The 24,596-nt window shown below is 34.7% G+C and overlaps 4 protein-coding genes and 1 long non-coding RNA gene across 5 annotated transcripts; 3 read left to right on the top strand and 2 right to left on the bottom strand.

Annotated features, from left to right (window-relative positions):
- Positions 1 to 841: 841 nt before the first annotated feature.
- Positions 842 to 2,338, bottom strand: LOC139113505 (odorant receptor 47b-like). Its single transcript, XM_070674726.1, has 2 exons — positions 1,585 to 2,338; positions 842 to 1,182 (listed from the first exon to the last, which is right to left on the bottom strand). Exons 1-2 carry the CDS (start codon positions 2,270 to 2,272, stop codon positions 842 to 844), a joined length of 1,029 nt encoding a protein of 342 aa, XP_070530827.1. The 5' UTR covers positions 2,273 to 2,338.
- Positions 1,129 to 3,041, top strand: LOC139113524 (uncharacterized). The gene is made up of 4 exons (XR_011547705.1): positions 1,129 to 1,254; positions 1,576 to 2,024; positions 2,098 to 2,241; positions 2,489 to 3,041. It is a non-coding gene; the product is annotated as an uncharacterized lncRNA (long non-coding RNA).
- A 1,694-nt stretch (positions 3,042 to 4,735) lies between these two features.
- LOC139113503 (uncharacterized) lies at positions 4,736 to 11,023 on the top strand. The gene is made up of 7 exons (XM_070674724.1): positions 4,736 to 4,875; positions 8,426 to 8,609; positions 8,839 to 9,239; positions 9,436 to 9,747; positions 9,835 to 10,036; positions 10,173 to 10,406; positions 10,627 to 11,023. The coding sequence occupies exons 2-7, from the start codon at positions 8,436 to 8,438 to the stop codon at positions 10,705 to 10,707; spliced, it is 1,404 nt and encodes a 467-aa protein (XP_070530825.1). The 5' UTR covers positions 4,736 to 4,875; positions 8,426 to 8,435; the 3' UTR covers positions 10,708 to 11,023.
- On the bottom strand, positions 10,639 to 13,919 carry LOC139113509 (ADP-ribosylation factor-like protein 3). The gene is made up of 5 exons (XM_070674732.1): positions 13,812 to 13,919; positions 13,068 to 13,196; positions 12,830 to 12,961; positions 12,317 to 12,553; positions 10,639 to 12,106 (listed from the first exon to the last, which is right to left on the bottom strand). Exons 1-5 carry the CDS (start codon positions 13,812 to 13,814, stop codon positions 12,065 to 12,067), a joined length of 543 nt encoding a protein of 180 aa, XP_070530833.1. The 5' UTR covers positions 13,815 to 13,919; the 3' UTR covers positions 10,639 to 12,064.
- On the top strand, positions 13,282 to 16,127 carry LOC139113521 (RCC1 domain-containing protein 1). The gene is made up of 8 exons (XM_070674744.1): positions 13,282 to 13,676; positions 13,838 to 14,025; positions 14,268 to 14,507; positions 14,597 to 14,787; positions 14,869 to 14,998; positions 15,080 to 15,206; positions 15,282 to 15,456; positions 15,542 to 16,127. The coding sequence occupies exons 3-8, from the start codon at positions 14,272 to 14,274 to the stop codon at positions 15,712 to 15,714; spliced, it is 1,032 nt and encodes a 343-aa protein (XP_070530845.1). The 5' UTR covers positions 13,282 to 13,676; positions 13,838 to 14,025; positions 14,268 to 14,271; the 3' UTR covers positions 15,715 to 16,127.
- Positions 16,128 to 24,596: the final 8,469 nt, after the last annotated feature.

The raw sequence follows: 24,596 nt of genomic DNA, 5'->3' as shown, positions 1-24,596 counted from the left end.
GTCAATATCGTTATTACAATTATTATGTCCGTCGTATAAAAATTTCCGCATTTGTTTCCTTTGATATAATCACGCAACAATTCACTTATTTGATTTCTTTTTCACTGTGTATCGACTAAGCTCCAAACTCACTATGAAGACGCGGGGTAAAGAAAGCCATCTCACCACCCACGCCGTCGAGGGTGATGCGTCTCTCTTTGATCTTTTATTTAGAGCGTAATGCCACACGGAAACGAAATGGACACAACGAAATCACATATTTCTATACGTCGCTTTGTAGTTGAAAGCTGTTTCGCAAACTTTGGAACTTTTACCGATTGCAGCCTTTATCGAGAATTCCTTTTCGCGAATATATATTTACGGTATGCAATACGGTACAATCATGTATCTTTTTCATCGCGGCAAAAAAAAATATGGGAAGGAAATATAAAAGTAGAAAACAAAATTAATAGTGCGCCTCAGTTCCTTACAGCTGCAGCTTAGAAACTAAAATCGAAATATATAAATAATACACAAGAACGCGACATACGATTTTGTATACTATAAAACGTTAGTCTGTCGTTCCGTGCTGTCGAAGTAACTTAAAAGGAATAAAAGGGACGAGGGATTCAAGCTATTCCGTATCGTTGACAAAAAGAAATTTTTCTTTTAATATAAAATTGTTGTAACATTCTTTGAACAGTTTTAGGATTAAAATACGACTAAGAGCATTATTTTTAATTATTTAAAATTAATCTACATGTTTTATAAAGATTCAACTAGCGCGAGGAAGTGTAATTGACGATATTCCACAAATTTAGCAACCGATTAATGTACATTATTTTATACGTTTATACAATTTTTATTCCCCTAACATAATACGTAAAACTGAAAGATATGACGCTGTGGATTTTAAAATATCTTTAAAAGTGATCATGTTTATGACAACGAATTTTCCGGCCGTCAGCTGGAGAGGAATACTGGCTCGCATGAGAATAATCTGAAAATCCTTGGCTGTATCAGCTGGCAGCTTGTACCAATCGCAGTCGTAAGTAGCGTAAGCCAATGCGATACTTCTCATCTCCAGGTAATCGCCAGCAACCGTGTAGAACGACAGTTGAATTAACATAAGAAGCAAGACACTAGTGCTATGTATAATCATAGGTAGATTGCCGAGAGGTAACGATACGATTAACATGTACCCTAGAAAATGTTATTACAACGTTAAAAGCGCGAATACATTAATAATTGGAGTAAACTGTAAATATATTAAAAGTAAGTAAATCCTAGCCACGTCAAAATGTCAATGCATATTAAAATATTTAATTAAACTTGAAATAGTCCGTTTATATTTTATATTTTTATCGTACATAATAAATTGTGATATCCCGTAATGCATAAATAATATGATAAACACGTTAATTAATTTTAACCAATTTCTTAATCTATATTTATTATTATTCTGTTAAAATAAAAAAAGAAAAAAATAGTTATGCTTAAATTCAGTACTTTCTTATGACTTTAACTACAAATTAATCTCGTTTTCCGCAGTTTAGTTTAGTAGAATCTTTATATCTAACAATTTTTTATTTGTAGGCGTATTACCATCTATACACATGAGAGTGCTGGTAATGAACAAGTACACCAAAACGCTAGCGTTAAATGACTCCTCCATGCACTCGGCCATTCTGATAAGATGACAGTGCCTTTGGACCGCTTCGGCTATCGCCCGACGTGCCTCGCTGACTTGAAATTCAGACAGTTTAATACTCAACGTGTCAAATTCAGCGCACAAATACATGGCCAGTCCGAAGAAGAGGCTGGTAGTACCGAAGGTTAATATACCAGTGGTGAACATTTGCATCGCTTGAAGGAACATAAATGCTTGACGCGATGACGCGCTCCGAAACACGCAAGACTGACTTCCGTCCTCGTGGGTCACATTCATGTAATCTGTTTCGTTGCTGAGATGACTTATTTTTGGAATTACTGACGATATCGCCATTGCGGCGTAACCAGCCACTATGATACCCACCAGAATAAAGGTGAGCACCGTCACGCGCGTCGACATTGTCGCATATTTCTTTATGACCCAACGAACTTTTTCATTTTTTTTAGACATAGCCCAGTCGTCCATCATGGAAGTGACTATCTCGAGCAACTCTTCCCGATGAATACGAGGCGTGATTAATCTCGTAAGAGCCAGCGCAGCGGCGGCACCGGGTGTCAATGAGTCAAAAGATCTCTTTGCTCCGTGACAGTGTAAGTAAACTTCGGTAAAATAAATGCACATTGGAATTAGCTAGAAAATAAGAGATTATCGTGCGTGGTGTAGCAATAAATTATTTTTAATCGGTCTTTAAAAAAGGTAAAATTTAATTATTAATATCGTAAAAGTAACGTTGCATAATTAAACGTTATTTGTTGATGATACATTTAGTGGTACTTGCTTCTAAAAATACAGCAATGATCCATCTGAGATCCATGAAGATATTTCTTTCCCTCACAGGCCAGATGCCGACGCAACTGAGAGCAAATCTGTGCACTGACAATGTCACGGTAATGTCTTTATGGAAGATCATTCTGAATTCAAGATGTTTCTGCCGTAAGAATCGTCAGATTAAAATGAGACCCGCGAAAGTATCAGTAACTTTTTTCGAGCATGTCGCTGTACTGCATCTTTTATTCGCGTGCGACTGTCGGCAGCCGTGCTGATTTTTCACAAAACACCGTGGAATGTAGCAAAGAGACGTTTTTCTTGAAAAAAGAAAAAAAAATCGCACGTTATGAATATATCGTATATAATCTACAAACGGCTGCCTTGAGACGTAGCGACGTACAGATATTATATCTACCTCGAGTCTTTTTTTTTTTTCTTTACAAAACTATTTAAATCTTAAAATCTTTTGTCTCTCATTAAAAATTCACGCAGAATACATCTTTGTGTCAACGTCGCTCGAAGGAACTAGAATTTTTTGCCTGATGTTTTATTTATGAACAATAAATCTAAATCATATGCCGTATTTTAAAATAAAATAAAGATGTTGAGAAATTGTGATATATTTGCCGTGGTATACAATTTATATCAATTTTCTTTAATTTAAAATGTACACCGCTCGAGTAGCTTGGGTATACTTTAATATTAAATTCTCTCTAGTTTCACGTACGTACGATACGTTACATATATAAATGCATTACATTAATACGCGAGGCCACAAGCGTTTTCTTTTCTTTTCTTTTTTTTTTTTTTATATTGTACTTTTTTTTTGCAGAGAGAAAGATTAATTGTCACTGGCTGTTTAAAAGAAAAAAAATCTCAGATTTATAAAAAAATATTAAGAATTCGTTGTTCTAACGTAAACGAAGAGACTGATCCTCGAGTGGGGCAAACAGGATGGAATACCAACGAGCTATAATCGTTAACTATTCAAAAATTGGCATCAAGTCATAGCTCGTAACCGGTTGAACGTGCCCACTCTCTATCATCATGGATTTCTTCACCGGGCGCAGTGCACAGAGATGACCTTGGTACCTCGAGCTGAAGAGGCCGTGTATACCTTCGTCGGCCGTGCGTTCCCTAATTCCTTGCGGGGTCATCGACTGTCCGCCGAAAGAGGTTTTTGTGTGTATCTGTATCGAAGCCGGTTTTACCACGAAGGAGTTGCTTCTCGAAGCAATAGTTACTCAAATCTGTTACAGCGACTCCACTGAAGAGAGACGACGGAATTTTTTTTTTCCCCCCCTTTTTTTTTCCTCTTTTTTTTTTCCTTCTTTTTTTCTCAGTGGTGAGCGTTCTATTTCTAATCCGATTCCAAATAGGATAAAATTCAAACTCCATCATTTTATAGATTGTAAGATATTTCATTGGGAAATTCCAGAAAGGAAGTGCATTTGTGCAGCTGTAATTTACATACCGTGGCCTGGATAAACTGGCAGAGGTAACCCGATCTCGATAACGGTAATTTTCACTGCCGCATTTCCAAACGTTCATTCATTGCGATAGGCATTATTGGCGGAATAACGTCGTTTAGATCGTTCAACGACGTTGCCGTAATGTCTGAATCAGATAGGAACATTAGATGTTTATTTAAAGTAATCTAACGTTTTTTTTTTTAATTCAGTTATTCAACGTTAGTAGACTGTATGATATTATCAGCTGTCATGCAAGAATCGTCTTATAAACAGTTATAATTACTGAAACTGCGAATAATAGGTATAATGTGCAACCATATTTAATATAAAAAAAAATAGCTGCCTTACAAAAATAATATTTATTTATAAAAACGTTAGTACGTATTTCCATTTTTTTTTTTTTAACTTACAGTAATTCCCTGACATTAAAAAATATATCATTAAATCTATCTACTTTAATTTATTCAAAATATTGTCGTAAAATTTATTTAAATCAAAATTCGTGTTGAATAAAACCATATGCTTAATTATCAAAAGGAGACAAGATTACACAAAAATATAATCCGCTTAATTGCTAATGAAACAGCTAATGAAACATGACTGTTAACGTCGCAGAGTGAAGAAAATTTAAACGTGAAATGTGCTATCGGCCAAACAAAAAAATTAATAATCGAGGAGGCTTCGCAGCTTTTAGAGCGAAGACGTGAGAAATTCACGCAAGTGCTCGTAATATTCCGGTTGTGGTGCAGGGATCTGCATCGAGTCGAAAGCGTGCTGGCGGTGCATTGTATTGCCGGCTTCTACGCTCTAAAGTCAGGGGACTTGCTCAGGTAGGTAAGTACCGTTCGACGGGCTACGTCTGACGCCAGTCACACCACAACCTTCGTAGTGTCAGGTGCACGGTGCTCCTCAGGAACCGTACACGCGCATAGTTCATTCGCACTCCGACACGAGCAGCCCGTAGATTTTTCATTGGCACGAAAGGTACGAAGGAAACGAAAATTACCACACGCCCGAGATCGTCGCTATCACGATCGCGGGCGTCCTTTATCCCGTCCGCGAGCAATCGTCCACCCGGAACTCGTCCGAAGCGCTTTTAATTCCTAAAATATTTACGCGCTTACGTGTCACCGCGAGTTCGTTGATTTTACGTGAAAGTTCCGAAAAGTAGATCGCCCGAATGTGGGAATTCAAAGTGCTTAATTGAATTTTCGCGTCTCGCACGTTTGAAACAAAGTATTCGCTTACAGTCCGCGTCGCGCTCGAACGTACGGTACTTCGTTAAGGAATTTTTTTTTTTTTATCAACGCTCACTTTGTACGTAAAGAAAAAAGAAAAAAAAAAAGGAACGGAAAATCTGAAATTTCCATAACGGCTGTGGTTTCATTCCGCGCTCGTCGTGTTCTCACCGGGATATTAAGGAGCGACTTCGTCGTCGTAAGGAATTAATTTTAAACGTTGCGCTGATCAACCCCTCCGCGTGAACGTAGCCTCTCGCGAGACGCACGCAAAATATTTTCCCGTCGTAAATAACGTAACGGCAATTCGAGCGCCAATGATCGCCTTTCCACATTGAAAACACCATCGAGCACGCTCTACTTGACTGCGACTACCGTTGCTGCTGGCGCGGCCACGCGAATTTTTCAACCGGCAATTCCACCGTGTGCGCGAGCGCACAGCCACGCGTGTAATTGTAATCTATGGGGGATTTCGTTTGTCTTGCTAATCACATTGAAGTTTACGAGCTGACTGGCTATATCCGAGATGTTAAGTAACTGTTCCGCTGCTTCGGTATTGCCGTACGTAAGAGAAAGGACGTCTCACGTGCTTGAACTCGAACTAACGCACAATGGAAGGGTAATCTGTAATATTGAAATGTAAACGTATTTACACACGCAAACATATCTGTATCTATAACTTCTTTATTTCTTTTTTTTTTTTTTTTTTTAATTTATTTATATATATTATTTATGCATTGCTATATATTAATAGATAGAGACAAAACAGTTTTTAAATAGATACATTTATATAATTACGCTTAACTGCTTTGCTAATTATTTATAATTATTTATTTTAAAACACGTGGTTAATTATATTATTAAAAGACTTTAGTTGAAACAGTGACATATTGAGTAGAAGCGATAGCGACTTATAGAAATTATTAAAAATGATCTAAGTTGAATATTTGGCATTACGAATTTAATAATAATAAAAGCTTATTTTATTGTCTGCTCGAAAAGAATACAAACGATATTCGGAAACATTGTACTTCTGATAAAAGTTGTAAGATGGGAATAATTAATAATATACATATATGACAACATAAAGTACATATGATAAAAAAAATTATTTCTTTTTAATATTTCTCAGTCACTTATCGCTATTATTTATGATAAAATGCATCTAGTTCTTCGATAATACTTTTAGTCTTAGTCACCCAAGGTTTCTCTCTATCAGTAAAACGATAAGCTGGTTGTTTTACATTTACACTCTTAAATATCCATATGAATTCATTCGTCGAAAATTAACTCAATTATAAACTCAAATAACAGCGGTGAAATAACGCTGCAGTAATTACATTATTGTATAATTAATTTATATATAGCAATATTTTACCGGTACTTATTCTCGATTCGGCAATAATTTTCTATAATTGATAAATACTTATAATTAAAATAACATGACGAAGAAATGTTAGGAGCTGCCTCAATTATACTTCATTCTTTTATTTTTTTTAAGGTTGTATTAATTATAAAAATGATAGTTTCCTAATGATAAAATTAAGTACCGTACGTTTCAAACTATTATTCGTGAAAAAAAAAAAAAATAATACCGGCGCATAAAAACGTTCGTTATTGCAATAATTTACGCGGAACATCTTTTGGCGATAGTCGTCATAAATATGCTGTCATAATTTCAAAAGCAGGCTGCCTCGAAAGCAACAATATCATGCCGTTAAATCGCTGACATCCGCTTATTGATAATCCACTTGCAGTAGAAATAAAAATGTGCAGCCGTATGAGTTTAATTTCATGAATAAGACGGTCATTACTCCTTTCCCGTGACTCACGTGCTACGCGTGCAACGACATTGCAAAAATCCCGCACGCGCTTTCGCTCTCGATAATCTAAGAACGATGTGATTTCCGTGTTTTTTTTTTTTTTTCTTTTTATTTAATTTTATACGTAGTTCTTTTAAAGATAATTATGAAAATACAAAATTGGACAATGGGATTAAATGAAAGAAAAATCCTGCCTTTGCCTCTGTCTTTTTTTTCTTGCAAAGAAATAGACATTTTTTAATGCAAATTTCTTTCGCACAATGTCAGAGAATAGATAATTCAATATACTTTACTACTTAATTTATTATTTTATTTTATTACTTGTTTTGTATTTTATTTGTCTGCTTAATTTCTCTTAACTTTGTAAAACATATTAACGTTTCATGAATCGAAAATGAGCAATTTATGTTACAATACTCTGTGATAAAATTCTTGGTTCTGCTTTTTACAATACTGCCTCGCAGTACTGACAATGAGATATGTTAATCAAGAGATGTGACAGTCGAATCGGCATCTTATTCTTTCGGCCTGCCATTCACGACTTCGACGCGTTGGGGTAACGATGACTAACAGTCCATACCGTTAGGCCGAATCGTTATTCCAGCTGGAGAATGTCAATTTCATGCGGTTTACGGTACTCAAATTGCGCGTTAGTATACACTAGCGTTGCGCCAATTATTTCTCGTCATTGTCTTTGTTTGTGACAGTTGCTACAAGTCCGCTTTTTCAAGGATACTCGATAATGATAAACTGCGATAATGCGTTTGTTACGAAAATAAATTTTTAATTTATATCAGCGAACTACATAATAGTCAAGCTTTCCCGCGTGTTTAATTAAATAACTTTCTTTTACATTTCGCTTTACATTTCTTTACTTACATATAAATATTAATAAATATAATGCATTTATTACACATTATACGTAAGGACAAAATGCGTAACATTACATTGTAACAATTACTAATTTACTTGATTCTTTTAATTTTACTGATTTACTTTATTTTAAGTACTTAATTTTTTTTTCTTTTTTTTTTAACTTTACTTATTTTCCTTCACGCGATGATTTCGTCATCAACGCTTTCGTGTGTCTTGCTAAAATATGCGCATAAGTGTAATATACTAACACTGGTAAGACACATAAAGAAACAACGGTATTCGAATGGCCACGAGCCGAAACGTTTCCGGTATGTCGCCCGCGTTTAAAATCTTCGCGATAACGACCTCGCGGGAGGCTTTTTCTTCTTCTTAAAATAACTCAACCAGATTCCGGATTTGCCATTGAGGTCAACGACTCATTTTGGAGATCCTTTTTTTTCTTGCTTCTTTTTTTTTTTAATCAGAAAGCAAATGGGTCTTTAATTGTAACTGTACCTTATTAAAATGCAGAAGAATGAAATTACAGCATCGCGTCCCCGCTGATTACTCAGCAGAAATATCATCGACTAGTTACGCTAACCAAATGTTGCGTTATAGAAACTAAAGGATGTGGTGGTCGAGGACATCTCTTCTGTTAGTACTAATCGGGCTGACGAACTCTGAGAAGAATAATGAGGACGAGGCGTCCAGCGTTTTCATCGAGGAGGCTAAAAACCTCTTTTCCCAGAAGTCACTCGAGGACATGGCTCAGACTTTTGCTCATTCAGATACCGGCAAGCAAGTACGACAAACAAATTAATATAATGTACTCAAAGAATCGTCTAATTTAATTTTGATTTATTTTATATTTTATTATTTCCTCGAAATTTTTCTCCATTATATAATAATAAAAATTCTCAAAAAATATTTAATATTTAAACTAAATTGCTAATATTTTACTTTTTAATTTATTGTAATACATACAACACGACCGTCGGAAGATTCGGATATTAAATATGAGAAATTAACAGGTTCGCGACATGATGTTCGATAAAAGATCTACAACGGACGGCGTCGGCCAGATCATCTCGGGGCTCAGTAGCTTAATGTCAGGTGGGCAAAACTCTCCAGGCTTAGACATATCAATGGTGGGTTCAATTCTGAGCGCCTTGAATACTGGAAAGAGATCGGCGAGAGACGTGGAGAATAATGAAGAACCCGGAATAGACTGGTCGAGCATAGTCAACATGGGAAGCATGTTCTTACAACAAAATGCGAACAGCGACATGGCAATGGGTCTCGTGCCAATGCTTCTGGATGCCTTAGGTCACGGAATGAACGACAACGATGCCGGGAATAAAGATCACTCGGGGCATTCCTGGTTCTTACCACCGATATTGGAGAACATTCACGTCATGTGGGAACATTTCAGGTAATGCGTTAACCACGCGATATAAACGCGGTATATTTTTTTTTTTTTTTACAACTATATATTTTTTTTGTTTAAAGTATTATCCAATTAAATTAATGTATCTTTAATAAAATTAAAATATAAAAAAAATGTAGCATCGATAAATTCATATTATTCTGCTTTTTTATATCATTAAAAATTCTTTGTTGTACTTTAGTAATTCGGAACTTGGACAAACGTTATGGAAGAACAGTGGCTTATCAACAATAATTGCTCAAATGATGGACGAGAAGGGCAATATTATGTGGGAAAAGATCCTGGACAGCTTTGAACACCCTGCTATACGTCGAAGATGGATCAGGTCGCTTACGAATTTTGTCGCAGAGTGGATCTCGCACATTTCTGATCCGATGAATCAGCAACGATATCTTACGACCGCCCAATTTGTTGGTAACAGTTTTCTAAAGTCTCAGGGATTCCCAAAAGCAATGATGTTCGACGCTTCTAAACCAGCGGAGAGTATCTCCAGGTTAATATAATAATTTTATAATTCCTTCTTTCTTTTTTTTTTTTTTCTCTAAACGTACTAACAGCTACCGTAAAATTTCTTACCTAGATTGGCAAATGGAATGGCAAAGAGATACCTTAACATGAAGATCGACAGTTCACAGTACGTAAGGCCGGCGATATCGTATTTCCAGGAACTAGTAAGCTTGGCCTCCGACAAAGGATTTATCATGTCCCGAATAAATGCACGAGAGCTAAGCAACAGATTAAGCGATATTATCAACAATGATTTCATCGGTCCTATTCTCAAGGTAAGTAATTTCTTTTTTTTTTATATATATTTAATTGCAAAATAAGAATTTCTATACGCGGTAAACTTGCTTACAGTCTTGTTCTTAGAATATCTTTTTTAAGATTAAAAAATTGTGCGTATTTATTAATTTGTAGTCGTACCGAGCGTACAAATGGGCAACGAAGGTGCCGCATTGTGCTAGTCAAATTTTATGTACCATAAATGAAAAGAGTCAGCAACGAGAAGACGACGGTAACGAGGTATTCGCCCGCGTACGCAGCGTGCTGCTGAGGGTAGCGAGTTTCCCCGCGGCTTGGGCAGTCAGTAATAAATTAGGAATTAATTTTTGGCCTCTCTATGGAGCCATTATGGAGCAGGATGGGTGCATTGTGAGTAAAATAAAATTTATTAACCAAAGAAAAAAAAACACAACGTTCTTAGCAAGTAAGAAACAGTTATATTCAATTATTTTTTGTTTTATTTTACTGAAATTTAACGAAGAATTATTTACGGTAATAGTTATGAAGAAATTTAGTAATCGATATATCTATTCCCTTCGACGATCGTCACGAATTTAACTTAAATCTTATTCCTTGTATTACTTTTTAGAACAAATATCCAGCAGATTGCACCGCTTTCCACGAAGAAGAGATCCGAGTCACTACGGAAAACATTCATAGCGAACTCTGAGTTTGGCTGAGTAGCGACTTGTGAAAGACATTAATTACTAAGTCGCTTTTAAAATTAAAAGTATGTGCCGCGCGAGAGCCGTGTTTTTACGTATTTCATAATTCTATCGTATTTATTATACAAAATAAAAAGACGTTAAATGAAATTGCGTTGATAATCATGGCAAAATCAATTTCGTAAAAGCCACTAGATTATTAAATAGTATTGCTACATTTTCTTTGCATATACAAAAATAATATGAGGCCTCCGTCGATATAAACATTTGTTTTAAATATTAAACATTAATAAAAGTGTAACAAGAAGAAAAAAAAAAAAAGGAACGCTTAGAAAATGCCGTGAGAACTAGAAAGTGTTCTTATGAACGTTCCATGTGCTTTGATTTATATTTGTTTCAGATCTTAATATTAATTGTAATTATAAATAACCCCGATAATCAAGATTCTCGTAAAAAGTATATTAATAATAATATTTAAAAAATACAGTTTGGATCCAGATTTTAAATGTATCGAAAAAAGTTGTTCTACCAATATTATAAATATTCAAAAGAGAATTTTAAAATGTATTTAAAATTAATAATCAATGTAACACCATTCTAGTACAAAGCTGCAAAAACGGGTTCAATATCCGTGTACTGAATGAAAATAATATTATAATCGTAAAAGTATTAAAATGACACTAAGTTTTAATCCTTTCTAATGAAAAGCCTTTGAAAACATATCGTTATTAAAATTTACAATTTTTTTTTTCAGTTATATAATAAATATATTCATCGATTTAGATAGAAGAAAATGCAGCTGTGCATGCTGCACGTTATGCTTTAGCGCGTCTCTGCGAACTTTTTTTTTCGCGAGTGCAATAACACGTGGTGCTCAAATCTCTATATTAAACATATAAGTATAAAGATTGTATTAATAATTGTATCTATACGAATTACATATAGTGTCTTCCCTCTTGTTCCGCCTTTTTATTACTTCTTATTAGATAAATCTGTAAAAATTCGAATCTACAGTTAAAACAGCAAGAAGGCACGTTAATTTGCAGTATATATTTTATGAACTCGCTATAATTACAGACTCCCATTTATGCGAAAAATAGAACTTCTCGAGTCCGAAATGGACGGAAGTCTAACAACTGGATATATTCGATATGACGACGGGTTTTACGACCCACGCACGACATACGTACGTTCATATCGAACACAACAACGTTCTTAATAACTTTTTGTAAATAGTAGCTAAAAGAAAAATAAAATATCATGTGTAAAATGTACAATGGGCATGGTGTAAATCTGATCCTTTCGTGCGCCCTAATGTGGCATAAACGTTCACCGTGTCTCTCGATTTGTATGGTGTGCTCATTATTTCCTTTTAATATTCTTACATGCCCACTCTAAACCCTCCTAAAAATAGAGAAAGCTAAGCTTTAAAAATTTAAAATATTAATTTAAATAAATGTATATCTTATAAAATTATGTATTATTATTATTAATTTAAGGTTTTACTTATTAATTTTTTTTTTCAATTGCAAACATATTATTCAATGTAATAAATGTAAAATGTATTAGTTTTAGATGTACCGATTTAAGAACGACAAAATATTTGTTACTTACTTTCACGCCTTTGCCCTCAGTAGCGATGCACGATTGTATTTGCCAGTCACGATCCTTAATATTATGCAAGCCAAGTCCTTCCGCTATTTCGGCTGCAGTTACGGCATGTCCTAAATCTTGTTTATTTGCGTATACTAACAGTGGTACACCGCGTAATTTTTCTTCCAATAAAAGTTCTGACAATTCCTGCCCCGTTTCTTCCAGCCTTTTAATATCTGCACTATCAACGACGTAAATCTATTATTAAAGAAACATATAACATTAATTCTTATCCAAAAGAAATGCCTGAAATATCTACATACATTAGATTATTTTTAAATTAACACAGAGCAGATACTACTCGATTAATTATAATTCATTTGTCATAGTTTAAATAAGACTGTCAGCTACAAAATTATAAAATATTATGTACAACAATTTTATAATTAATACCAATTACAAATGTATAATATTATAGATATATTTTTTTTTATTGCATTAATGCATTAAAAATTAGAGTATAATGCAACTCACAAGTACATCTGTGTTTTCAAAATAGTTTCGCCAATAAGGTCGAATCTTACGAGCTCCTCCAATATCCCAAACGTTCAATTTAAAACCTTCGCTTTGGACACTTTTTATATTAAAACCTTGTGTTGGAGTCACCTTAATAAAAATTAGTTTCCTCGTTATAAATAACATGATTTCTCGAATGTATTAATTTTCATAATTTATTTACGTCATTGTTAGAAATATTAAAATAAAATCTCACTTGTGTAATATCTTCGCTGGCTAAAGATTTTAAAATAGTTGTCTTGCCAGCATTATCTAAACCCAACAGCAACAACCGCAGCTCCTTATCCGGATTGGATCGCAATTTTCGCAAAATAGCAAGTAGACCCTGATACATTATATATTTATTATTTGCAATAGCACTTAATTACAGTGCTGTTTAGAAATTATTTAAAGTAGCCTTGTAATTAAATTCTTAACAAATACATAATTTTTTAATAATAATAATAGTGACTAAAAAAAATTTATTTTAAAATATGTTTTAAATTTAAGGCATTTAATAAAGGACTTTTGAATATTTTTGTAATATTTAAAATAATATTTAAAATTTTGTACAATCAGTGCATGCAATTTTGAGATAATAATTCCCTTTTCCTAGTTGATTCTTGGACGTACTACTACATGAGTTACGTTGACGAGGGAATACTCAGTATTGTAATATAGGTTTAGATATGCGAAAGAACACAAATAGAGTGCACCTATATAGTGCAAGTGAATATTTGTACAACGAGATATAATAAAAGTTATTAATTTCATTTGAGAGTGCATTCACAATTCTTATCTTTCCATATAAATTCTGCATACTACGGTACGGTTTTTTGTAGGTTATGTTTTGATTATTTCATGCATTGAACAGTGTGTTAAAAACGGTGGGAAAGGAAAAAAAAAATATAGTGCATAATACTGTGCATTTGCGATTTAATTCATGTGACAATTATTTTACCATCTTCTTAATGATATATATTTCAGATACTGGGACAAAAACGCGTTATAACAATTCACTGTACGACTTCAACGATTTCCATTACATTATGCCTACATGTGTTGTTTCTCTGGTATCCAAGGAAAATAGTGACCTCTGTATTTTCTGACTGATAATTCTTGCTGATAGCACGTTTGATACCGTTGGATGAAACTACAGCTTTGTCATTTGCATGGTTTGATATTTTTTATTCGCTTTTATAATGATGAAAAATGTATTGATTTTTCAATTATGCCTGAATTTATCATTTAGATGTATCAGATAATTGAGACAATTTTGTCGATTGTCTAATTTTGAGGATAAGGTAATTTGTTTAATATTTAAAAAAATAATAATTGAAAATATGTGCAGAATATATTTATAATAATGAAATAATAATGTTATATTACACTATTAAATGTTTGTCTTTTTTTGTAGAGACATGCTGGTGTACTATACTGGTTTAAATGCCAGTCCACTATTTTCCAGTGAAGATGGAATTGTCACATCGATATCACATTTCACTCAAATTCCATTTCCTGGTATCACAAACATTGAGATTGGTTGGAATTATTTCCTTTTGTGGCAAGATACAAAGTTATATATCACTGGTAAAATCAGTGAGAAAGATGACGAAAATAAGCCACGTTTAATGCAGATTCCAGAAGACTCAGGAAGGCATAGACATAAAATACTTTTTTTTTCTTTTATATAATTACCTTTTATTCCGTTTTAACTTTATAAAAGTGTTCAATTTTGTATTATAGCTGTAAAATAGCTTGTCCTGGTCAGGATAGTGTAATTATTCTATCCACATGCAATGAAATCTGGAAATATAAGATATATGACGACTCTTGGCAAAAAGTAACGCCTTTTATTTTTAATGAAGATAAAACGCAGGCTGAATATATTATTAAAATATTACAAACAAAATGTACAATAGTTTTAACAAATTTAGGTATGTATTAATATAATATTTAACTTACATTGTGCAATATTAAATATGTGTACCTTTACTTAACGTTTTTTATTTCTTAAGGACGTGTATTTAATGCTCCGATTCTGGTTGAGATGCCAAAGAGAGTCAAATTTATTGATCTTGCCTGCGGCTTTGATCATACTATTTTATTGGCCGAGAATGGTGACGTTTACTCGATGGGAATGGGCATGTAAGTTATGTCACATATACACAATAATTATTTTCATATCGATGTTAAGTCGTTTAATAATTATTACAACTTACGCAATAGACGTGGTCAATTGGGACACAACGAGTTAGAAAACTGTGATAATCCAAGACTTATTGAGGCTCTGGCAGGCTTGAAAGTAGTACAAATATCAGCGGGTGGTTGGCATAGCGCCGTAGTCACCGATCAGGTCAGTACATAAAAATTTAATTTAATTACAATTACTTACGTTATATATATAAGTGAAATTAATTTAAATCAACAGGGTGATCTGTATACTTGGGGATGGAATTCAAATGGTGAACTAGGAATTGAAAACAAGGGGAGAAAAGTTTACGCCGTTCCAGCTTTAGTAGATTTTAAAAATGACACAGGAGAGAATATAGAAATTAATGTTAAAAGAGTCGAATGTGGAAATTCCTTTACTATATGTTTAATGGGTAAGATTTTTTTTTATAGACATCATCATTTTAATAAATGTTATGTTTCTAGAAAATAAATGTAACCTTCTTTTTTTTCTTTTAGATGATAATTATTTTTGGGGCTGTGGAACTAACAAGTATGGTCAATTGGGAAAACTACCACAGAATTTGGAAAGTTCTTATTGTTTTGTCAAACTAGATATTCGACCACTAAATCTTAAAACAATAACAGAATTTAAATGCCGTGAATGGGGTACGGCAATAATCACCGATTAATATTGTATTTTAAATTATTAAACAATGCGAAATAAAATAATTCTTTTAATCTTATTCATATTTATCACATGTCCAACTCTAGTATGCATTTCAAAGATCTGTACAGCTTCGTTTATTTTAATAATCATATTCTCTTTTGCGATTAACAAAGACGGTAATGACGAAGTTTTTATTTAAATAAATTTTAATAATCTATCTTTTGCATTATTGTGAATCGAATGCCGCGGCGTTTTCATATCAGTCATAGTAGTTATACATTAAACTTAATTTTGGATATCTGTTCCGTATCATATTCGGAGTATAATTTCTTTTATAACGCTTTAAAACTTTGGTACAGGTGATACGAACAACGGCAGGTGGGAGCCGGAGTATCGTAGGCGCGAGCGGCGCAGGCGCGGCGGCTCGCCTGCTCCGTTCTCACATGTGCTCACCTACCTACCATTCCCCCTCTGACCGCCTACCGCACAGCACCGCAGCACGTGGCGTCTCGCCCTTTAAAGTGAGTTTGATCCTTATCAATGCTTGCTCCGTTATGTTCGCGTTTCCGGGCGATCACGTAACACGCGAGTAATTAATTCAGGCTTGATTTATTGCTAATCAAGAAAAATCTCTGCTCACTTTCAGATTGAGACCCGGAGGAGAAACCGGAAGTGCTCTCTACGGTGCTCCGAGATGGAGGAGGATCGAGAGAGAAGCATTTTAATCGGCAGAGTAACTCCAGGGACAAACGCAGAGTGAGCACAGTGTCTTTATATTTATTAAATTAATTACTCGTCGGCCACGCTCGTGAGAGTTAGCATGATTTCGTCAAATAGAGTGCCGCCACGTGTTCCCCAATTATGCATTTCGTCGATATGAATATTCGGTATAATATTTCACGTGCTGCTTAAAATATTATTCGCCGTGTAGATGTATTTTACGCCTCAGTGGAGTTGATACTACGATCGCGAAAGAATGTACTTAAACATTGACCTTGGCCTTCGGTCGCTCGGGCGGCTTTTTCCTCTGGCGATGTTTTCTTCGTATAACGCATTCCTTTAGCTGGCCGAGTACACGCGTACAATAATATTAAAGAAACCGATTACACGACCGCTAAATAACTTTTGCGTTTCTTTTTCTGTTCAGGTACATGTGTAGTCCTTGGTGTGGAAAGATGAACTCCAGCCTACGTTCTAAGCAACCTGAGAGGATGAGCAGGCCTAGGAGGCATCCTGCATCAGCGGAGCAACCCCAGGGTGAGTATCACCCTTTTTTTTATTACACTGAATTACATTTATCGTTTGATTAATCGATAATTTTTTTATATTTTTATTTAATTGAAAATATAATCATAGGCGCGTATAATTCTTTTTCTTTTTTTTTCTTTAAAGCTGTAAACTATCATCAGTCATCTTTACAATTAAATGTTTTATTTATTTGTTACAGAATCATCAGGTATCTAAATCTCCGCTGCTTCAAACCAATCCGTGAGTCCAGATCTTTGTTTTACTTTATACTTTGCAAAAATTCTGGAGCGAAAGAATCATTCGGGTGGGAAAACTTATATTTTAGGCAGAGAAGTAGGATCAAAAATATAATGTATAATAATTTAATAAAATAAAATAATAAAAAACGCGTGTAGGATAAAAAATAAAATATAAAATAAAATTAAAATATCGAAACTTGTAAAAATAAAAAGAATGTAATATCAAATTTGTATAAAATGTAACAACTAATTATTATTTTAATATCAATGTAAATTATATACGACGTATATAATTTAACTTGATATTCTTACAGCTCATCACCCCGAGGATATTTATCAGAGCAGAACGAGGTGAGCTTTGCTTTGATAACTATCCGACGGTGAAATTTACGTATCGCCGTAATAAATAATTAACGAACCGCAGCCGGTTCGTCGGCCGTTCCGGGAGTTTCTCCAAAAGTAATCGCGCGAGAATATCTTGATTCGAATTTTGTAAATATGTGACGTACCTCTGAAATCGGACGAAAACCAGTTCTCAGTGATTGTCGCGATTGTAAAATCACGGTCGCGATTTCCGTGAGTTTCTAGTGCGCGGATGGAAGATCAGCCCTAACTGAGAGGAGGAGGAGGCCCAGGAAGGGCATCCTGCTTCGGCAGAGCAACGTTTCGGTAAGAATAATTTTATTTCCTTAAAATAAATCAAGCTTCTCCTCAATCGTTGATAATGCTTTGTTTTAATAATATTAAATATAACAGAATTTAATAATTGAGAAAATAAGAAGTTTCACATTTTAAATAGAAAATTTAATTTACTAAAAGTTTGAAAGATTTATTTTATATTTGGTGGCAATTTTCTGAGCGTTTCTACAATTGTTTTCTTATTTGTTTGTTACAGAATCATCGCAGCTTCGTTGGTATCTATCTCTGCCGCCGCGCATCGAACTGGTAAGTCAGAGATATTTTTTTTAATGCATTGCGCGAGACACCCGAGTCTTTTCAGGATGCGATCTGATCTCGACGTTGCAGGACAACGTTGTGGAAAATTGTACAAGCTGTACAATTAATTAAAATTTGTAATATCATAGAAAATATTTTAATAAATAAAATTTCTTAACATCGACTTTCCTGCGTTAGCACGTTGCTTTAAAAATTGAACCGCTTACTTTCTATCGGGCGCGTGTTTCGGCCGATCTTCGAGAGCGCGTTAAATAATTTTAGCGTTATTATAATTTATTTCGTACCCGATTTATTATCGTTAACGTCGTTTGGGGACATAATATTCGATTCTACTTCTCTGCAACCTGTTTCTCTTTTTTTCTTTTATGAGAATGTTTCTCATATACTACATATTTTTTTATTCTTTTATATTATTATCACAATGATCTGATTATCGGTTAGGATTAATAAATATAATGCAGCGGCGGTCTCGCCTTGACGCGTCGATATTCCGTGCGAGATTTTAAAAAGCGTATATGTGAAATGCACTAGGAAGTACAGGATGTTCGATTCTCGGGGCTTGCTAGATGTTTTTATTTTGCGACGACGATCGTAGATGCCCAAAAAAGACGCTTAGGACTTTCGCGTATGTACCGGTTAACCGCCTCTTCCTTCTGTCCCGTCCTAGAAAACAGTTGGAGTTTTCGACGTTGTTAAGCGACGAGATATTTTGCGACGAAGAAAGACAGGGCTGAGTGATTTATGACTTTGCAAAGAGCGATTATTTCGTCCGCTTTAGGAGGTCTGTCAGTTTCGAACGATCGTAAAAAAGATTTATGGCCTTTCAATAGACCACTTAAAGGATTAACTCTTTTTCGGTAGCCTAAAAAGGTATGAACGCCGAGCTTGGCGACTTCACAGTTTTTTTTCTTACGACCGTTGGAGCTCGGCTTTCGCCTTTTCTCAGAATTTAGTCCGCGAATCTTTTCTCGGAATTTAGGCAACGGACCCCTTTCTTAGAATTTAACCCGCGCGGACTCGGTCCCCCAATCCTGTGCGACCAATATATTCAATGGCCGCTAAAGCAGGGCCAATCGGTGACCGAACCTATCTCTCGTCTTGCTTTCTCCTCGGTAGTCTCCTTTTACCAAACGTCTTAGTCCCCACTCCGCCAAACTTTCCTCCATCTAGTGCTTGCCGATCAGCAAACTTAACGGTTAGCTCAGTCCAGTTTAGGAGATTCGGGGGTGCGGACGCGTTCGTAATCGTCCCTACGAATACGCGAATTTTATATCTTATAAGTAATAAACGTCGTCGATTAGAGAACGGATAATCTTACGCGAGTGAAACGTGTGGAACGTTCGGCTTGAAGAGGGCGCCGCGTCCCCAGAATATCGCGGCCCGCTTCACTCGTCATCTACTGGCGGCTTCCTGGTGTCCGCCATTTCACAGACATAGACTTCGATCATGGCGACTGCACCTTGGTCGCCTTCTACGTCGCGAATAAGTTCTTCGTTTTGTTTCCGCGAAGTGACTCTTGAACCTAGTTAAAATAAAGTTCCGTCGAAAGAAAACCACGAACATTCAGAGTGTGAACTTCGAACTATTGACTGTAGATCGAAATAAAAAATTAGAGTCAGTGTGTGAAGTGAATAAATACCTGCCGCACGTCCCTGAAACTACAAATCTTATTACAGAAGGAAGGAAGGAAGGAAGGAAGGAAGGAAGGAAATTAAGGAAGGAAGGAAGGAAGGAAGGATGAAATGACAGAGAAATCCCGCTGTGATTCTGACCCAAATATACTTAAAACATCACATCGTTCGCCGGCCGTCGGCTAAAGTTCGTCGGCCGTCAGTGAGTTATTAATTTTATTAAATGTCAAACAATTCGGGTGATTTATTATCTTAATTTATGATTTGTATATTTGGGTGGGATATAAATTTTAATTATTGAAAGGCATACATGCCTTACGATTAATCTTCTTTTTACCGTTCGTACTTCGCTTCTTCGATCCATCTGCGATTGTTTTTTCAATTATTTATAATAATGTATCAGATATTCACATTTGCTTACGCGATGTAAACGTAATTAAAAAATTTAATAGAGATTTGTCTGTTCCTTAAGAATTGTTTATTGGTTAAGGGAAAAATAATTTACAATTGCTTTGGTTTTACTCATCGGTTTTATTAATTTTTTTTTCCATATTTTGTTCAATATTTTCAAAAAAATAACACTCCAAAGCGAAAAAACCGTATATTCTCACCAATCCCAATGTATGTATAATATATATATATTATACTTTTCATATATAATATATATGTATTTATATATATAATATATATATAATGTATACTTTTATACTTTTTATATATAATATTATTATGTAGAGTAGCGCACACTTTAGACTGTTATGTATCGATACCTTTTATAATTTTATCGATAAATTACAAATATTGAAAAACATGAAACAGACACAGTCGGCGGGGACGCGCGGACTTCGGCGTGGGACTTTTTCGTACGGAACCGTGAAAAAAGTTTTCTCGACGGATACTGCTGTCCGCTGCTTCCGCGTCCACTCGCTTCGATATTAACAATCGGTATTAATTAATTAAACACACAGCAATATTATTTATACAAATTTTAAGAGAACTCTTAAAATAAAAGGAAAGATATCGTGCAACTTCGGTCAGATACAAAGTCTCGAGTTGCCGATCTTCTCGTGCAGTCTTTTTTTTTTCCTTTTTTTTTTTTAAGTCCCTTGAAGAGTTCTCAATAAAAAAATACGAATATAATTGATCGTGGAAGATACAGTATACGCAGGCAGGAAGAAGCGGAAGCAGCTAGTCCTCGTTTTTCTCGTCGACGCTAATAACTATAATATATAATATGTATGCGCGAACATACGCGTGCCCCGGCGCGACTGACTTTTTTTTTTTTTTATTTATTAATATATTTTCACACCGAAGTCAGAAAGGCAATACGCAGTATGAACTTACTTATTACGTTTGTGTTTCTTTCTTTATGTGTACGTGTGTACGTGTGTATGTGTACGCGTTTTATTTTATTTTATTTTTTTTTTTCTTCGTGATGTGGCTTTTATAACTATTCTTCTCATTTGTCTATTGTTCTGTGGCTTCTTCTCTTTTCATCAATTGGTTCTCCTATTTCATTTTATCTCATAATAATACGCTCTCTGAGTTTCTCTTTGTTAGATCATTCTACCCCCGTTATATTTCGCGCGTTTCCCTGTTTCTTTCTCTTTTTTGGTTTTATTCCATCTTCCCCCCCCGCTCTTACCGAGTCACGAAAATTATCCGGAGACACGTGAGAGTAAGAGGAATAGAAAGGTACGAAGAGGAGGGATTCGAAAGGATTGGGTGGTCGGAGGGTAGCCGAGAGATAATCGTATACAGACGCGGTTAATGGAATTAATTAACGTTAAATTAAAATAAAATTAAAGAGAAAATAAATACATGGATGGCAGCAGTTACGATCGCAAACGAATCCATGATCTTGCTTGCGCGTCAAGTTTTCTAAGATAATTAGAGATTTCAAAATCCCATTTTTGTAAAATTTGCTACAAGTCGCTTCGATAAATAAATGCAAACGTTATAAAGATTTTTTTTATTTTATTTTACGAAGTATTTTCTAGAGAACACCTTAAGAGTATTTTAATTTAAAAAAATATATGTATATAAATAGTTTAAAAATGTATAAAGTGTCGGGGATATTTTTATCTTTCTTTTTAAGGCATTTAGAAACCTCTATTAATTTTAGAAAACTTTTGCAATGGCAAATAATGCTCTTTCGAGATCGCAACAAATTTTGGGAAATAAAGGCGCGCTTCCCCGTGTATAAACAATGAAATGTTTCAATTTCTTTCGTCATCTTGCTTACTTACATATTACTTTTGACTTTAGTATGAGATTTAAACGTAGTTACATTATTGTAAATTAAGAATATCAGGAAGAAATTGAATACATGCGATTGAATGATACATTCGGAGAAACGAGAGTTAACCAATTGGTAAACTGAATATTTTTCAATCAATTTTATTGAAAATAATACAACAAAATGTCTCATAATAATAATATAATAATAATAAGAATATAATAATTAAAAATAATTAATAATTATAGATACGTACTGTTTTCTACTTGATATCTAAATAATCGCTTAAAACATTGTTTAAATAATATTATCGTCATTTTAATCAATGTAATAATAAAATAATAATAAAGGCAATAAAGTTAATAATAATAATTATTATTATCATAGAATAATGTATCAATAAACAAACTTAATAGGCTAATTACTCGTTAATCATTCGTCATCGTTCTCGATTGCTATCAATGGATCTTTTACTTTACCTAGTCATTAATAATGGATAATTAATTAATTAATTAATTAAATTACACGTTGCTTGGATATGCACATAGAGATATAAAGTCGTTTTTGGTCCCACCTAACTGCAAACGTTATATTCATACAATTTTTTTTTTTTTATTTTTTATTATTTTTTTTTTTTTTTTAATGTGTATCGCTTGGATCGCTTTACATGTGTATGCGTGTGTGTTATACGTGTTGTGTGCACGTGTTGCAAATAACTACTGTCCCGCTATCGGTATAAAGCTGTCGTTTCTCTATATCCCTTTTGTCCCCCGCATTTTATGTTCCGAAAATGGTCTATCGCGTATACACATGAACAGCATCGCGTGCGCGAGGGGTGTACACTCGAATCGTATCTCGCGGAGCGCGCGTTGTCCAGGGTGTTCCCGAAAAACGGTTACCGCGAGGAATGATAAACGGAAAATAAAACAGTATTCGTAAAAAGGGGAGAGAAGAAGAAGAGAAAAAAAAAAAAAAGAAAAAAAAATTAAATAACCCAAAAATTCACGCCGTTTAATGTAATATACATACGTACATATGCATATGCGTGTCGTATATGTATGCATATATATCACGATTATAGGTATACCGTATATCGTTCTCGAGTCTTGTCCCCGTTATTTACCCAGCATTTTACTGTACTACCCTCCCATTCATGATTGATTTTTTTTTCTTTTCTTTTCTTGTCTTTCTTTTCGTCGTTCCTTCTCGCGAATGTCCCTTTCGCTATCACTGGGGACGAACTTCGCGTCTTCGGAACACGTTCTTCTCATTATTGCCTCCCCTTATCCTTTTTTTTTTTTTTTTTTTTCCCGCCTTTGACCCCATTCCGTTTTACAACTGGCATTGCGTTCCCGTTATCCTTTCGCACTTCGCTTTTAAAGTACGCTTAAATTTACCTAATAACATTATACTCTCACTAGATACATCGCCGTGCGAGGGCGGACGATTACCGCGGTATTTTAATCCACCCAATACGTCAACCCTCGACGGGAGGTCTATTCTTTTTTTTTTCTTTTTTTTCTTTTTTCTACTTATCCCCCTTTCCGCTTATACAGCCAATTGTATACGAATTTTCGCGGGACCGACGTTTAATATCGGTCGCCAAATAAATCTAATTAATCTTTCTTATTAAGGCTACGCCGCGCAATTTCTCGCAATTTGCAATTTTTCGCACGAATACTGGTTTATATCAGTCTCATGTTTCTTCCGCCAAGTCTGGCCGAGCCGACGAGGCGTGTCTGCACTTCCTCGGAACGGTTCTCCCTGAGGGAACGCAGAATAGCGCGTCGCGACACTTTGCCATCGATTCCTTGTCGTCGGCGCCATGTACTCGGACCAGACTCCGCGTATAATGTAATGCCAGTTGTACGCTTCTTTTTTCGAAGACGAAACAGTACATTGCATTCGTCTTTTGTGTAAGGAAAACGTGCGCTCGTAGAATAACTCGCTAGATCAGACGCTCGAACTCCTTTGGCGTTTTAATTCGTCTTAATCACACGACAAGTGATAATAATTAACAATAACAATTTATAGAAAATCGCGCGCTGCGCGAAAACGCATTTTTTTTTCTTTTTTTTTCTTTCCATTGGTTTTCATCGCTCGCATTTTTCAATTTCTTTCCGTTTTACAATTATAAATTTTTTATAAGGTTACAATTTAACATATAATTTTTTTTTCTATACGTATAAACTTATGCCTTAAGTTTAAGCAATATTAACGTAAATATTGCGGAGTATACGTCTTGATAAAATATTAAAACGATTACGGAGCTATAAATTGGTTTTATAAGCGGCCACGTTCGACGCTATTAATTATGAGCTCAATTTGAAAGAAGTAGAACTTATACATATATATATATTTATATATATACAGCTAATTTAATGAAAACTTTTTAAGAAGATACGACCGACAGCTTCTGTATGTATTGTCTAATTCACATTTCATCGTATGAACAATGATAATTACGGCTTCTTTCAATTTGCCGGTTAAAATTGGAGAATTCAACGCGTAGTTGAAACGAAATGGACTCTGCTCGAGTCTCGACGCAACCGTATCAATTACAGTTACGGAATTAAAGCAATCGTGCCAC

This window comes from Cardiocondyla obscurior, linkage group LG02, assembly GCF_019399895.1.
Source record: "Cardiocondyla obscurior isolate alpha-2009 linkage group LG02, Cobs3.1, whole genome shotgun sequence".
Taxonomy (NCBI): domain Eukaryota; kingdom Metazoa; phylum Arthropoda; class Insecta; order Hymenoptera; family Formicidae; genus Cardiocondyla; species Cardiocondyla obscurior.
This window is presented reverse-complemented; position numbering and strand designations above follow the sequence as displayed.